Source organism: Myotis myotis, unplaced genomic scaffold (assembly GCF_014108235.1).
Source record: "Myotis myotis isolate mMyoMyo1 unplaced genomic scaffold, mMyoMyo1.p scaffold_m19_p_7, whole genome shotgun sequence".
Classification (NCBI taxonomy): domain Eukaryota; kingdom Metazoa; phylum Chordata; class Mammalia; order Chiroptera; family Vespertilionidae; genus Myotis; species Myotis myotis.
In genome coordinates, this window is record NW_023416379.1 from 85,378,982 (window position 1) to 85,391,892 (window position 12,911).

General features: G+C 40.2%; 1 protein-coding gene across 5 annotated transcripts in view; it reads left to right on the plus strand.

Moving 5' to 3' along the window:
* The first annotated feature begins 28 nt into the window (after positions 1–28).
* The window catches only part of XPO5 (exportin 5), a 51,765-nt gene continuing 38,882 nt past the window's right edge, over positions 29–12,911 (plus strand). For 2 of the 5 annotated variants that reach the window (XR_004968741.1, XM_036316557.1), the window contains exons 1-9: positions 39–292; positions 1,788–1,909; positions 2,610–2,682; positions 3,927–4,064; positions 4,393–4,575; positions 7,397–7,423; positions 7,811–7,996; positions 8,855–8,931; positions 12,132–12,231. Coding sequence is in view for 4 of the 5 variants with exons in the window: in XM_036316557.1 (XP_036172450.1) it covers positions 188–292; positions 1,788–1,909; positions 2,610–2,682; positions 3,927–4,064; positions 4,393–4,575; positions 7,397–7,423; positions 7,811–7,996; positions 8,855–8,931; positions 12,132–12,231 (1,011 nt within the window). In the remaining variant the exon portion in view is untranslated. Of the gene's footprint in view, positions 293–1,787; positions 1,910–2,609; positions 2,683–3,926; positions 4,065–4,392; positions 4,576–7,396; positions 7,424–7,810; positions 7,997–8,854; positions 8,932–12,131; positions 12,232–12,911 lie in introns of all 5 variants that reach the window. The other 3 variants (XM_036316554.1, XM_036316555.1, XM_036316556.1) reach the window with 3 other exon arrangements.

Sequence of the window (12,911 nt, forward strand, 5' to 3'; positions counted from 1 at the left end):
GAGGGTCGGGCGCGTGTGCAGCGCCGGTTCTTTCCCCGCCGGAGCGTCAGCTACTCCTCCTGCTCTCCCCCCCTCCCTCCCCAGCCCTCCGCGGCCCGGTACTAGCGTGTGGTCCCGGCCAAGGAGCTGTCTATACCTCGCGCTCCCGGCCAGCCACCGTGCGCTCTCGCGGCGCGTGGCAGTAGCCATGGCGATGGATCAAGTGAACGCGCTGTGCGAGCAGCTGGTGAAAGCGGTGACGGTCATGATGGACCCCAGCTCCACCCAGCGCTATCGGCTGGAAGCCCTCAAGGTAGCTGGGGTCTGGCGCCCCGGGCCTGCCCCGAGACCCCCCCTGAGCTCATAACCCTGCTTGTCTCCTGCTCACGTGGCCCTTGGACCTCCCTCCCCAACCCGGAGGGACCTTCCCTCGCCGCCCTCCGCGCCTCTTCCCATTCCCAGCCTACTCTGCTCGCCGCGCCTGCCCTTTTCCCGGGACGCCCTGGCCACTCGCTGCTTTTGGCGGTCTTTTCTCACCACCGCTTCCCACTGCCCTCTCCTCTCCCGATCCCCGCTTCTGTTCACTGATGTTCGCACCACGACCCTTCCCACAGCTGGCTGCACTTACTCCCCCCAGCCCCGCACCTCCTCGCCTTCCCCTGGCGCACGTGTCCATCCGGTACTCATCGCCAGCTACCTACCTTCATTATGGTCTCCCTGCTAGCCCTCTCCCGACCCGCCCTAAATAGGCTCCAGCCCCCATAGTGCCCCTTTACTTAAAACGTTAGACCCCTTCCTACCCTCTTGTATGTCTTGGGTATTTTGGGCTAATTCTCACACGTCCTCATGCTTCTTATTGCGTGACATTCTTAGGCTGTTTTGCGCGATGATGAACTTCCACCACTTACTTTGCATTTTAAAATACAAGGGCGCTTTGATTTCCTGAAAGTAGTTTTCTTGAGTCCCCGGCTGTGCTACTGGGACTGACTTGTGATGCTAATACAAGTGGGGATGCTAATGCAATTTGGGCATTTTCCCGCATCAGGCAGTGTATGTGGGCTATGGGAAGTGAAATAACCATTAGGAAAAATGGTTTACATAGTTTAAGTGATGCACAGTGAGCATCATTTAGAGGAAACTTGACAATATGTAGATGTATGCAACAGAATTTGGAATCAAACAGTTGGGTTGTATTTTTACTATGAAATATTAAAAATAGATACAAAAGTAGAGAGAATACTGCAGTTGTTTTGTGTATACCTATTGCATAAACTCAGCTGTTATAAAGATTTTACGTTTGCTTTATTCCCACTCCTCCACCAAAAGTTTTTAAAATATATCTTAGAAATTGTTGTTTCACCCCCATTTGCTTCAGGGGTGTATCTCTAACATAATTTTTTAAAAATATTTTTTTATTGATTTCAGAGAGGGAGAGAGAGAGAGAAACATCAATGATGAGAGAGAATCATTAATTGGCTGCCTCCTGAACGCCCCTCACTGGCGATTGAGCCCACAACCCCCTGCATGTGCCCTGACTTCCTGGTCGATGCTCAACCACTGAGCTGCACTGGTTGGGCATAACATAATTTTTTAGTCTTTTAGGTCAGATTTTTTTTTTCAACATTAGTCGGATATTGCATGGGATATCTGGAACTATGAAAGTGAAAGGAATGTTTATCAGTCTTTACTCATCATAATTGATTTATACTTTGTATCTTTAAAATGTAGCTCAGGTTTGAGTTAAGATGATGCTTTTTTTAGTCCCTACTCCTGGCTCCTAAGGGAAATGTTAACTTTTCTTCTTTCAGTTTTGTGAAGAGTTTAAAGAAAAGTGCCCTGTTTGTGTCCCCTGTGGCTTGAGGTTGGCTGAGAAAACACAAATTGCCATCGTCAGACATTTTGGCCTTCAGATCCTGGAACACGTTGTTAAGTAAGGAGCTTTTGGATGTTACCACTGAAGCCCATGAGAGAGCTAATCTTTATTTCTTACATAACTCACAGAGATGCTCTTTAGGTGAGCAGAAAAGAACAGTCCCCTAGAAGAAAGGATTGGTCCCCTAGGGGTTATCACAATCTCATGCTGTTCTCATTCAGGACTTAACCTTTCTCTTCTTCAGTTTCTTTGTCCATGTAAAGTGCATAGTACATACTAAGCATTCTATAAATATTAACTGATAGTCATTCAGCCAGCATTTATTGAGTTCCTACTATATGCCAGCAGACCTCAAAGTTTTTTTAGAAAAGACTTTGTAAATCATCACAGAAATGGAATTAGTGATGTCTAAATTGTATTTTCCAAAAAACAACTATATTGTTGAAGATGTCCCAGGTAAATACATTTGCTTTTGTCTGTCAGGAAAATCAAGGGGAAAGCTGATCTGTGCACAAATCCTCTGGTTTCCAATTAATAGATCATTGCCTGTATAAAACTCTTTCCCAAGAATTTTTCTGTTATTAATATTTTGGTTAAGTGTAGACGGTTTTGTCTGTTCTTTGAAGCAAATTAATCAAAAGCATAATTTCTTAGTGAAATCGCCAGCATAATCTAACACAAGAATCAAAGCTAGTCTCATGAAGAGAAGACTTCTAATGTTGACTGTTCTGTTGACTTTATACATTTTGGTGGCCAGGTTTCGGTGGAACAGCATGTCTCGATTGGAGAAGGTCTATCTGAAGAACAGTGTCATGGAGCTGATTGAAAATGTAAGGAACGGTTGGTTGGAAGACTTGTGTTTCTAAGGTAGTTTAGACAGAGTGACTTCTTCATATAGCATTTGTGTAAAAACTCAGTGGTTCCTCATATGTTAGCATGCTTTGTATGATATTAAATGCTACCTTCAAGGTAAAAAGAACCATCATCACAACAAATCATAATTCATCACAAATGTACTGTATGATAGTAATAGTAAAAATATGCAGAGTGAATTTGTTCCAGGAGTTAGAATATGACTTTAAACATGTTTAAGATCCACAGCCTTTTTTCTTTTTTTTTACAAAGGTCATAAAAAGTAGAATCTCTACCTCTGTTCATCCCCAAAGCCTGGTGCCTTTAATAGGAAAAAAAATTCCCTTCAAAACTATTAATTAACTTAGGATTTGTATTTTTGCTAGTTGTGGGAAAACAACAAATAGCCCTAGCCGGTTTGGCTCAGTGGATAGAGCGTCAGCCTGTGGACTGAAGGGTCTCTGGTTCAATTCCAGTCAAGGGCACATGCCCAGGTTGCAGGCTCGGTCCCCAGTAGGGGACGTGAAGGAGGCAGCCGATCAAGGATTCTCCTCATCGTTTATGTTTCTATCTCTCCCTCTCCCTTCCTCTCTGAAATCAATAAAATATATATATATATATATATATATATATATATATATATAAAACAAACAAAAAAACCCAGATGTGTGAGAGAGGAACATTGAGTGGTTGCCTCTGCACATGCCCTGGCTGGGAATCAAACCCACACGCTTTCGGTGTTTGGAATGACACTACAACCAACTGAGTCACACCAGCCAGGGCATCATTAATCTTGATAAAGGAGAGTCCCAGTAGTAGTCTTTCTATTTTCTAATACTAGAACTATTGCTAAAATATTTCGGGCGCCTCCTAACTCTCCAAATTTCAGCCCCTCAATGTACTTATTTCATATTCTTCACCCTGGCTTTCTTACAAAATGGAACAATCAATATGAGATTCTCTTCAGTTCCTAAAGGAGAACAATGATGTCTTCCTTACTCTGTGTGACAGCCATTTTATAAGCTAGTGCAACCCTCACTTAAGCTTTAAGTGGGGAGAATAATTAGCAAGAACGCAGGACAAGTGACTCAGACATGGAAAACAGGTTGGTTTATTCTGTTTAGTTTAAAAGCAGGCCTCTTGAGTTTCCCCACTTTCATGGCCCAGTTTTTCCCTTGAATTCAGTCTTGCAGACCTCTTCATAACTCTTGTTCTTTTTCAGGGAACACTGAACATCTTAGAAGAGGAGAACCATATTAAAGACGTTCTGTCTCGAATTGTAGTAGAAATGATTAAGCGGGAGTGGCCACAGCACTGGCCTGACATGCTAATAGAATTGGACACTCTTTCCAAACAAGGGGTATGAAATACAGCTGTACCTTTTTCTTTTTCTTTTGTTGTTCTTCAGAGGTTTATTTTTATTTTTATTGATTGATTTGAGAGAGAGAGAAACATTGGTTTGTTGTTCCACTTATTTATGCATTCATTGGTTGCTGCTTGTATGTGCCCTGAGTGGGGATTGAACCCACAACCTTGGCTTATTGGGACGATGCTCTAACCAACTGAGCTACCCAGTCAGGGTAGGGCGGGATTTTGTTATTTGTTTGTTTTGTCAACAGAAAAGAGCCTTTAGACAAACCTATAATGAAAAGATGTTTAATGTAACTAGCTAATTTCTGTTAATGCAGGAAACACAGACAGAATTAGTGATGTTCATCCTTTTGCGCCTGGCAGAGGATGTAGTGACCTTTCATACGCTGCCCTTTCAAAGAAGAAGGGACATCCAGCAAACATTAACCCAGAACATGGAAAGGATCTTCAGTTTTCTACTTAACACACTTCAGGAAAATGTCAACAAGTACCGGCAAGTGGTAAGGAATAGCCCACCTCCCTGAAGTTGTGTTTTTTAATGAGTGTTTTTTTGTTTGTTTAAAGTTCAAATGAACAAGGAACTAAGGTGTCTAGTTCAGCAAAAGAGGAGGCCATTTTATGGGCAAAAAAGAAAAGGTGGCAGAAAAAACAACTGATTTTTTTTTTGTTTGTTTAAGAACTGATTTTCTAAGAAACTCAGGTCAGTGAGTTTAGTTTCCAAGTGTACTGGGGAAAAATAATTCCTTTTATAGTGAGAAGTGTTTTTAAATAGTATAAAAATGAAGGTTAATTCTTAATATTTGAAAGCCCAGATATCTAATAGGTCAGGGTAGTATCCCGGTTAAAATTTAAGGTCTCATTTAGTGTTGGTCCCATTTGTAGTGTAAACTGCCAAGTTTTATTCATCTTGACTGCATGCTTCTTGGTATTTTGTTCTTCCTGATGAGATAGAATTACTCTTAATTTTAATTGTCCCTTCCTGCAGAAAAGGGCAAGCCAGGTACTCTCTTTCTAACCATTTTCATTGTTAGTAGAGAGCCTTCAGAGGAAGGCAGTATAAAAGTTAATCTAACATAATGTCCTCACCAGAGGGCAATTTAGCCCCCCAGGTTGTCACAAGTAGGGATTCCTACTGTCATCTAGTGGGTAGAGACCACGGATGCTGCTAAACATTCTATAATACACAGCCCCTGCAATAAAGAATTATCCAACTCAAAATGTCAAAAGTACTGAGTTGAAAAACCCTGATCTAGAATTCTCATATGTACTTATTTCACAAAATAGGTTGAATTAAATATTAGTGGGGTTTTTTTTGTGTGTTTTTTTATGCCTCTAACAGCTTCATTGGATCTATTTTCAGAGAAGCACTAGACATTAACACAAGTGGGAGAAGGTGCTATGAGCTGCTTTGGTGGGGAGGAACTAACAGTGAATACCTAATATATACCATTACAAGATGGGGCAAAAGTAGGTTTACAATTGCGAGTACAGAAACTGAGTTTATTCTTGTATTATTATTTATTAATTATTTTCCAAAACAACTGTAACCTACTTTTGCCCCACCTTGGCCCTGTTTGTACTTTATATATTATTAATCCTCAAAACCAACCTTAAGAGTCAGAAAATATTGTCTCCATTTTACAGATAAGAAAAACAGGCTCAGAGGGTAATTATTAAAGACCCCCTAATAAATGGTTTTCATAGAATTCAAGCCCCATTCTTTTTACTAGAGTGGACTTTTTCCCCAAAAATTTCTCCCCAAGATTTTTCAAAAGAAAATATCAAGGAAATAAACTTGCATTTAGAAACGTAGGTGTATTGAGGGTGATTGAGGTATTCTTTTTCATTTCCCTGGGAGATTTAACCCCTAGGAGGAGAACAAATTATGGATATTTAGTTGCCCTGGAAATCTAGCCAACCTGCCAGAACAGATTATTGGCGATAATCTGACACACGTTAGAAACATCTACTGTGGTGTGTGTTTTTTAGCCCCACTTTCCGTTTTCTTCATCTGTGCCACCACTTGTGCCCAGGACCAGAGCACACCAAGAGCCATGTCTTGTACCTCGAACTTCTCAGTTTGCTTGTCTGCTTCCAGCCCTTCACCTTCCCAATTGGAGAGTAGGTTGAATGGTAAACAGTGATGGGATGAGTAGGCTCACTTTCCCTGTCCCATCACCTGGCTCCTGCACTGGTCCCAGGGGCGTGGAGGATCCAGACAGGAATGAAGGATTTGTAGGAGTGGAGAGTAAAGGCTGGACTTGGCTGTTGTCACTTGGATCCCTTTCCTCCTTGGGCAGCATTAGTAGATGCTGGTGAGAGGGTTCTACCCCATTAACACATCTACATGAACACTACTAATGGAGGCTTAATACTTGTTCTTTATGAAAATATTTTTTATAATTGAGAAAAGGAATTGTAAAGCAAGTTCTTTATTGTCCTGATGGTGGTAAGTTTTATCTATTTTAGAAGTTGTTATTCCTGCTTGTATTATTTTTCCTTTAATGGTCTTCAGGAGTTACTCTTAATTTTAATTTCAGAAGTTCCTCGGGACAATATTATTTTTATATACTTGTAAATTATAAACATGTATTATTTTTACAGAATTTGGGATATAAAGGTAAAAAATCAGTGATAATTGTATATTTACTGAACAGACATTATTTTGATCTGTTTAGCATCTAATATTTTTGTGTACATATTTTCCCTATATGTCCATCCATATGTGGTCATAAATTGTATTGGTTTAATTTTTTAAAATTTATCTTTATTGTTGAAAGTATTACGGATGTCCCGTCCCCCACCCCCGCCATTGATCCCCTCCTTCCCACTCCCGCCCCCTCCCCAGGCTATGTTGATTTAATTCTGCTTCTTGCTTTTTTCCATTAGCATTATATCATTTCAATATACCTTTGCCAATTATAATTTGTCTTTTTATTTTTTTAACTTAAAAAACATGCTAATACTTTGTTTTAAACTGTATTTCTTTCATCACTAGCAATATTGAGCCTTATTTGTTGTTCATCTTTTGGTTGTAAATCATGCACTTTGAAACTGTCTTTGTGGCTCTGAATGTTCTAACAAATTTGTGTAAGCTTTTTAAATAATAACTTTTTGTCATATTGCTAAAATTAAAGTAACCTGTTCTTCTTAGGAGGAATATCAGTTATATGTTCTTAGTAAAGTTGTATTCTTTCCAAGATTGAAAGTTGAGTCTATATTTGAGAATCTATTTGAGGACCTTGATTATGGGGATGGAAAGTTATTACATAGCCTTTTGCTCATTAAAAACATTGGATCCTTATACTTCTTTTCTTTCAGAAGACAGATAATTCTCAGGAGCCAAAGGTAAGAGCTCTTTGTGGCTTTGGAAGGAGACTTCTTTGAGGCTTTCAGGTACAGGATGTATCCACCTAGTGGAGGGTGACCTCAGCCTTGGTTTATTTGATCATTGAGCTAAGGTGGAAGGAAGTTAAAATTACAATATTTGAGATTTCTTGTAGGAAATATAATGGACTCACATATCAATATGGTCTTATTGATATATTGAGACTGCCGGTGTTTGAGAAATGAATGTGTTCATCAGGAAAAAAACGTGATGTTACATGAGTACTTTTTTAAAAAAATCATTTTCTTTTTAGAATTAGAAAATAGAAGGAGCTCAGGTGTATAACCACTGCTTTCTTGTCTGTGAGTGAGGACTTATTGGTCAAAAAGTTATTTCTTTTCATTCAGGCTCAAGCAAACTGTCGAGTAGGAGTTGCAGCCTTAAACACTCTGGCAGGCTACATTGACTGGGTGTCCATGAGTCACATCACTGCGGAGAACTGCAAGCTCCTGGAGGTACTGTGCCTGCTGCTCAACGAGCAAGAGCTTCAGCTGGGAGCAGCCGAGTGTCTTCTCATTGCAGTGAGCAGAAAAGTAAGTTACCACTTCAAACTGACGTTTATCCATGCAGTCTCTGAGGGGGTGCTTAATTGTTGTGGCAGAAAGACATTTAAAGGTTTGGGTGGTGTTGTTTTTTCCTTGATACCAACTACCTACCTACCTTCAACCCCTTTGTTGTTGTTTTGTTTTGTTTTGAAATATATTTTTTATTATTTTCAGAGAGGAAAGGAGAGGGAGAGAGAGATTGAAACATCAGTGATGACTGAGAATCATTGATCCGGCTGCCTCCTGCATGCCTCCTAATGAGGATCAAGCCCACAACCTGTACATGTGCCCTTGACCGGAATCGAACCCGGGACCCTTCAGTCTGCAGGCTGATACTCTACCCACTGAGCAAAACCAGCTAGGGCCCTTCAACCCCTTTGGACAACAGTGTGCCAATATTCTAGGGATTTATCAGCAGAATATACAGAGGTTTGTCAGGCTACTTGGTTCTCGAAACCGCTGTGAATCTTACCTCTTCACACTTAAGAATAAAGTTTAAAACTCAGTGTTTGTGTCAAAGAATCTTAGATGATGGCTGCACTGGCTTTTTATCTGTCTTGACTAACAATAGGGACCATGACTCTTTTCTCCATAGGAACTCTATCATCAGATGTAACTTATTTATCTTTCATATCATTACTGTTGCCCACACATTTAAAAATATAAGTTTTATCCAGATTAGGTTTTAAAAAGCTGGCTTTGCTCTATTGTTCAGTCAATCTGGGGGCTATAAGAGAAATTATGAAGTCAGTATATTTGATTAGATAGGTAAGAAGATGTTAGTACTTGGAGGCTTTTAATAATATAGTTTTTCTATTACCTGTGTTTTCCTAAAATTGGGTCTAGGGCAAGTTGGAAGACCGGAAGCCCTTAATGGTCTTATTTGGAGATGTTGCTATGCATTATATACTCTCTGCTGCACAGTGAGTATCTACTTTTCTATGTTTTTTCTAATTCCTTTGTTATTCTGTATCATACTTGGATATATCTGAGGTTCCTGTCTAGATGCTAGCAGTCCATTGATAGTGTTTCTAATTAAAAAATCAGGCAACCTTGGGGTTAGAGATCAACCAAAGGACTTGTATGCATGCATATCAGCATAACCAATGGACACAGACACTGGGGCGGTGGGGGCTTGCTCTCGGGAGTGGGAATGTCTCAATCGGGAAAAAGAGACATATGTAAAACTTTAGACAATAAAAAAAAAAATCAGGCAACCTTCAAGGGACTATTGAATCTTTTTGAAGACCTTATACTGGAAATAAGTCGTGGCCACTGACTCAGCACCCACTCACTTTCACAGTTTTCCCCATTATCCCCAGACAACTCATCTCCATGATTCTCTTTGTCTGCTTCTGATGATCCCTAAGCCTCCTAGTCTCCTTGGTGACCAGGCCTGAAAGTGCTTAGATATGTACCCTGCAGATATGGTCCCAGGGCCTGCCTGGTTATAGAACTTCAGACACTCCTCCCTGATCTTCTCATCAGAGTAATTAATACCTGAAGTGTTGAGGCTCTTGGAAAACGCAGGAACAATGTGTTCAATGAGAAATGTGTGCATAAACCTATAAACATAGTCAATGTCCTAAAATAATGACTCTGCTTGTTTTCTTCTAATTGTTCTGGAAAATTTTTCCCCCCAAATATTTGTATTGATTTCAGAGAGGAATAGGGGGGAGGGGAGAGAGAGAGAGAGAGAGAGAGAGAAACATCAGTGATGAGAGAGAATCATTGATCGACTGCCTCATGCCCTCCACTGAGGGTCGAGCCCACAACCCGGGCATGTGCCCCCAACTGGAATCGAACTCGGGACCTTTCAGTCCGCAGGCCGATGCTCTATCCACTGAGCCAAACCAGCCAGGGCTGCTCTGGAAAATATTAAAGCATTTCCTGATAATGTGTTTCTTACCAGGGAGTCACATAGAACTGTGTCTTACAAATAGTTGAAACTGTTGCAACACCCTCTTTTCAATACTCTTCACTAATTCTTGGTCCCAAGGATAAGTGAAAAGATGTGCGACACATATGTGTTACTTAAAATCTCCTAAATCCTCTTCTAATACAGTTATGATGACTTTCTTTCCTATGGAGACTACAGCTCTGTTTTTAAGGGGTCCTGTTAATTAAAGGAGTGGCATTTCTTTTGAGTAGCCACTATAGGTTCTGTCTCCAAGACCCATTAGTTCTATAGAGACCATGACATTCACCCTAAGGTGTCCTATCTCTGTGCTACTAATACTGGTTAGCAAAGCTATGATTCTAACCCAAGCAAGCAGACTCCAAAGCCTGCACTGGAACCGTAATGCCATACTGCCCTTCAATATCACTAGAGCCTAGGTCTTGCTTACCTGAAGGCCTACGCTTTTTACATTATACTCTACTGCCTCCAGATCACAGCTGATATGGCTGCTGTCCCCACTGTTCATTATTAATTCTTATTACTGTAATAGTTGTACATCATAACAGGTCAGTTTTATTTTATTTTTTTAAATTTTTTATTGTTTAAAGTATTACATATGTCTCCTTTTCCCCCCATTGACCTCTCCCTGGTCGTTCCTACCCCCCAGCACAGGCCCTCACCCCCTTCCTGTCTGTGTCCATGGGGGGTGAGTTTTAAAAGAGCAGATAAGGGAGTGCAGATTTGAACTAAAAAATTAGACAGAGTTATGCTTTTATTATAGTTTTTTAAAGACTTTATTTTTTTAATATATTTTTATTTTTATTGATTTCAGAGAGGAAGGGAAAGGGAGTGAGAGGTAGAAACATCAATGATGAGAGAGAATCATTGATTGGCTGCCTCCTGCTCACCCCCCCCACTGGGGATCAAGCCTGCAACTCGGGCATGTGCACTGACCAGGAATCGAACTGTGACCTCCTGGTTCACAGGTAGACGCTCAACCACTGAGCTGTGCCTGCCAGGCAAGACTTTATTTTTTTAGAGCAATTTAAGGTTCACAGCAAAATTCAGGGGAAGGTACAGAGATTTCCCATACACCTCCCATCCCAACACTTGAGTAGCTTCCCCCATTAGCAACTTCACTAACCAGAGTGGCATATTTGTTACAATTGATGAACCTACATTGACACGTCCAATCATCCAAACTCCCTAGTTTACCTTAGCGTTTACTCTTCTACGTGTTGTACGTTCTATGGATTATAAGCACTGAATAATATCCCAATGTCAGATGTATCAGGGTTATTTATCCATTCACCTATCAAAGGACACCTTGGCTGCTTCCAGGTTTGGGAATTATGAATAAAACTGTTATAAACATCCAAGGTTAACATGCTATAAACATAATGCAGGCTTTTGTGTGAACACAAGGTTTCAACTCCTTTGGGTAAATACCAATGAATTTATATCAATTGCTGGATTATATGGTAAGAGTATCCTTAGTTTTGTAAGAAACTATCAAACTGTCTTCCAAAGTGGGTGTACCATTCCTACCAGCAGTTAATGCGAGTTTCTGTTGCTCCACATCTTTGATAGCATTTGCTATTTTTATTGTTAGATAATTGGCTATTCTAATAGGTGTGCAGTGGTATCTTGCTTTAATTTGCATTTCTCTGATGATATGTAGAGCATCTTTTTTTTTCTTCTTTTTTTCTTAATATATTTTTATTGGTTTTAGAGATAAGGGAGAGGGAGAGAGAGTGAAACATCAATGAGAGAGAATCATTGATCGGTTGCCTCCTGCACGCCCCCTATTAGGGATCGAGCCCCCAACTTGGGCATGTGCCCTTGACTGGGATCGAACCTGGGCCCTGTCAGTCCGCAGGCCGATGCTCTATCACTGAACCAAATCGGCTGGGGCTTTGTGCAGCTTTTTATGAATAGAATTATATACATTCTTCTATGGAGTCACGCTCAGTTTATGTCACTATTCCAGAATATTCAAGGACCATATAAATTACCCAAATTAGAGTGTCTCTTGCTGGATGAAATTGCATTGAACGCTATTTTTTTTTCCGTCCTTCTTTCAGTGTTTGGAGGGTTTTTTTGGTTTTGTTTTTTAATGACAAATTTAAATGTTGCAATACAGACCATATACAATTCCATTTGATGGGAATCTCTTTGGTTCTCTTGATGTGCAACTAATCACACTGTTTTCTCATCTTACAGGACTGCTGACGGAGGAGGCTTGGTAGAAAAACACTATGTCTTCCTGAAAAGACTTTGTCAGGTGTTGTGTGCTCTGGGCAATCAGCTTTGTGCGTTGCTGGTGAGCACTTACTTTCTGAAGCATTTCAGGGCCAGTTGAGGAGAGCTTTTATTTTTTCTAATTTAATTTAATTTTTTAAAATATATTTTTATTTATTTCAGAGAGAGGAAGGGAGAGGGAGAGAGAGATAGAAACATCAATGATGAGAGAGAATCATTGATCGGCTGCCTCCTGCATGCCCCACACTAGGGGTTGAGCCCGCAACGCGGGCATGTGCCCTGACCGGGAATCAAACTGTAACCTCCTGGTTCAAGGTCGACGCTCAACCACCGAGCCATGCTGGCCAGGTGAGGAGAGCTTTTAGAAAATTATATTTGTGTTAGGGCTGACACGTGCCATTGATTTTAGCCTCATATGGAGCATTGCTTATAGATTATTTCATGTGGTTCTATAGATTAAATTCTTTTAACAGAGTTTAAATGATATAAATTTCTTTTAACAAATCAATTACTATTAATAAGAGCAAACATTCACATATGTTATTCCATAATTCAATAATGTTATTCTTGTGAATTTTGGTACTTACAAAACATCAGTCTGCTGAGTACATTAACCCTTAAAGTCCTATTAGATTATGAAACATGGGTTTGAATAAGAATCCTTTTACCAAATTTAAAGGATCTATTGTTGGATCATTAAAGGAAACTTTAGTCTGATTTACCTAGAAATACCTATCTTTA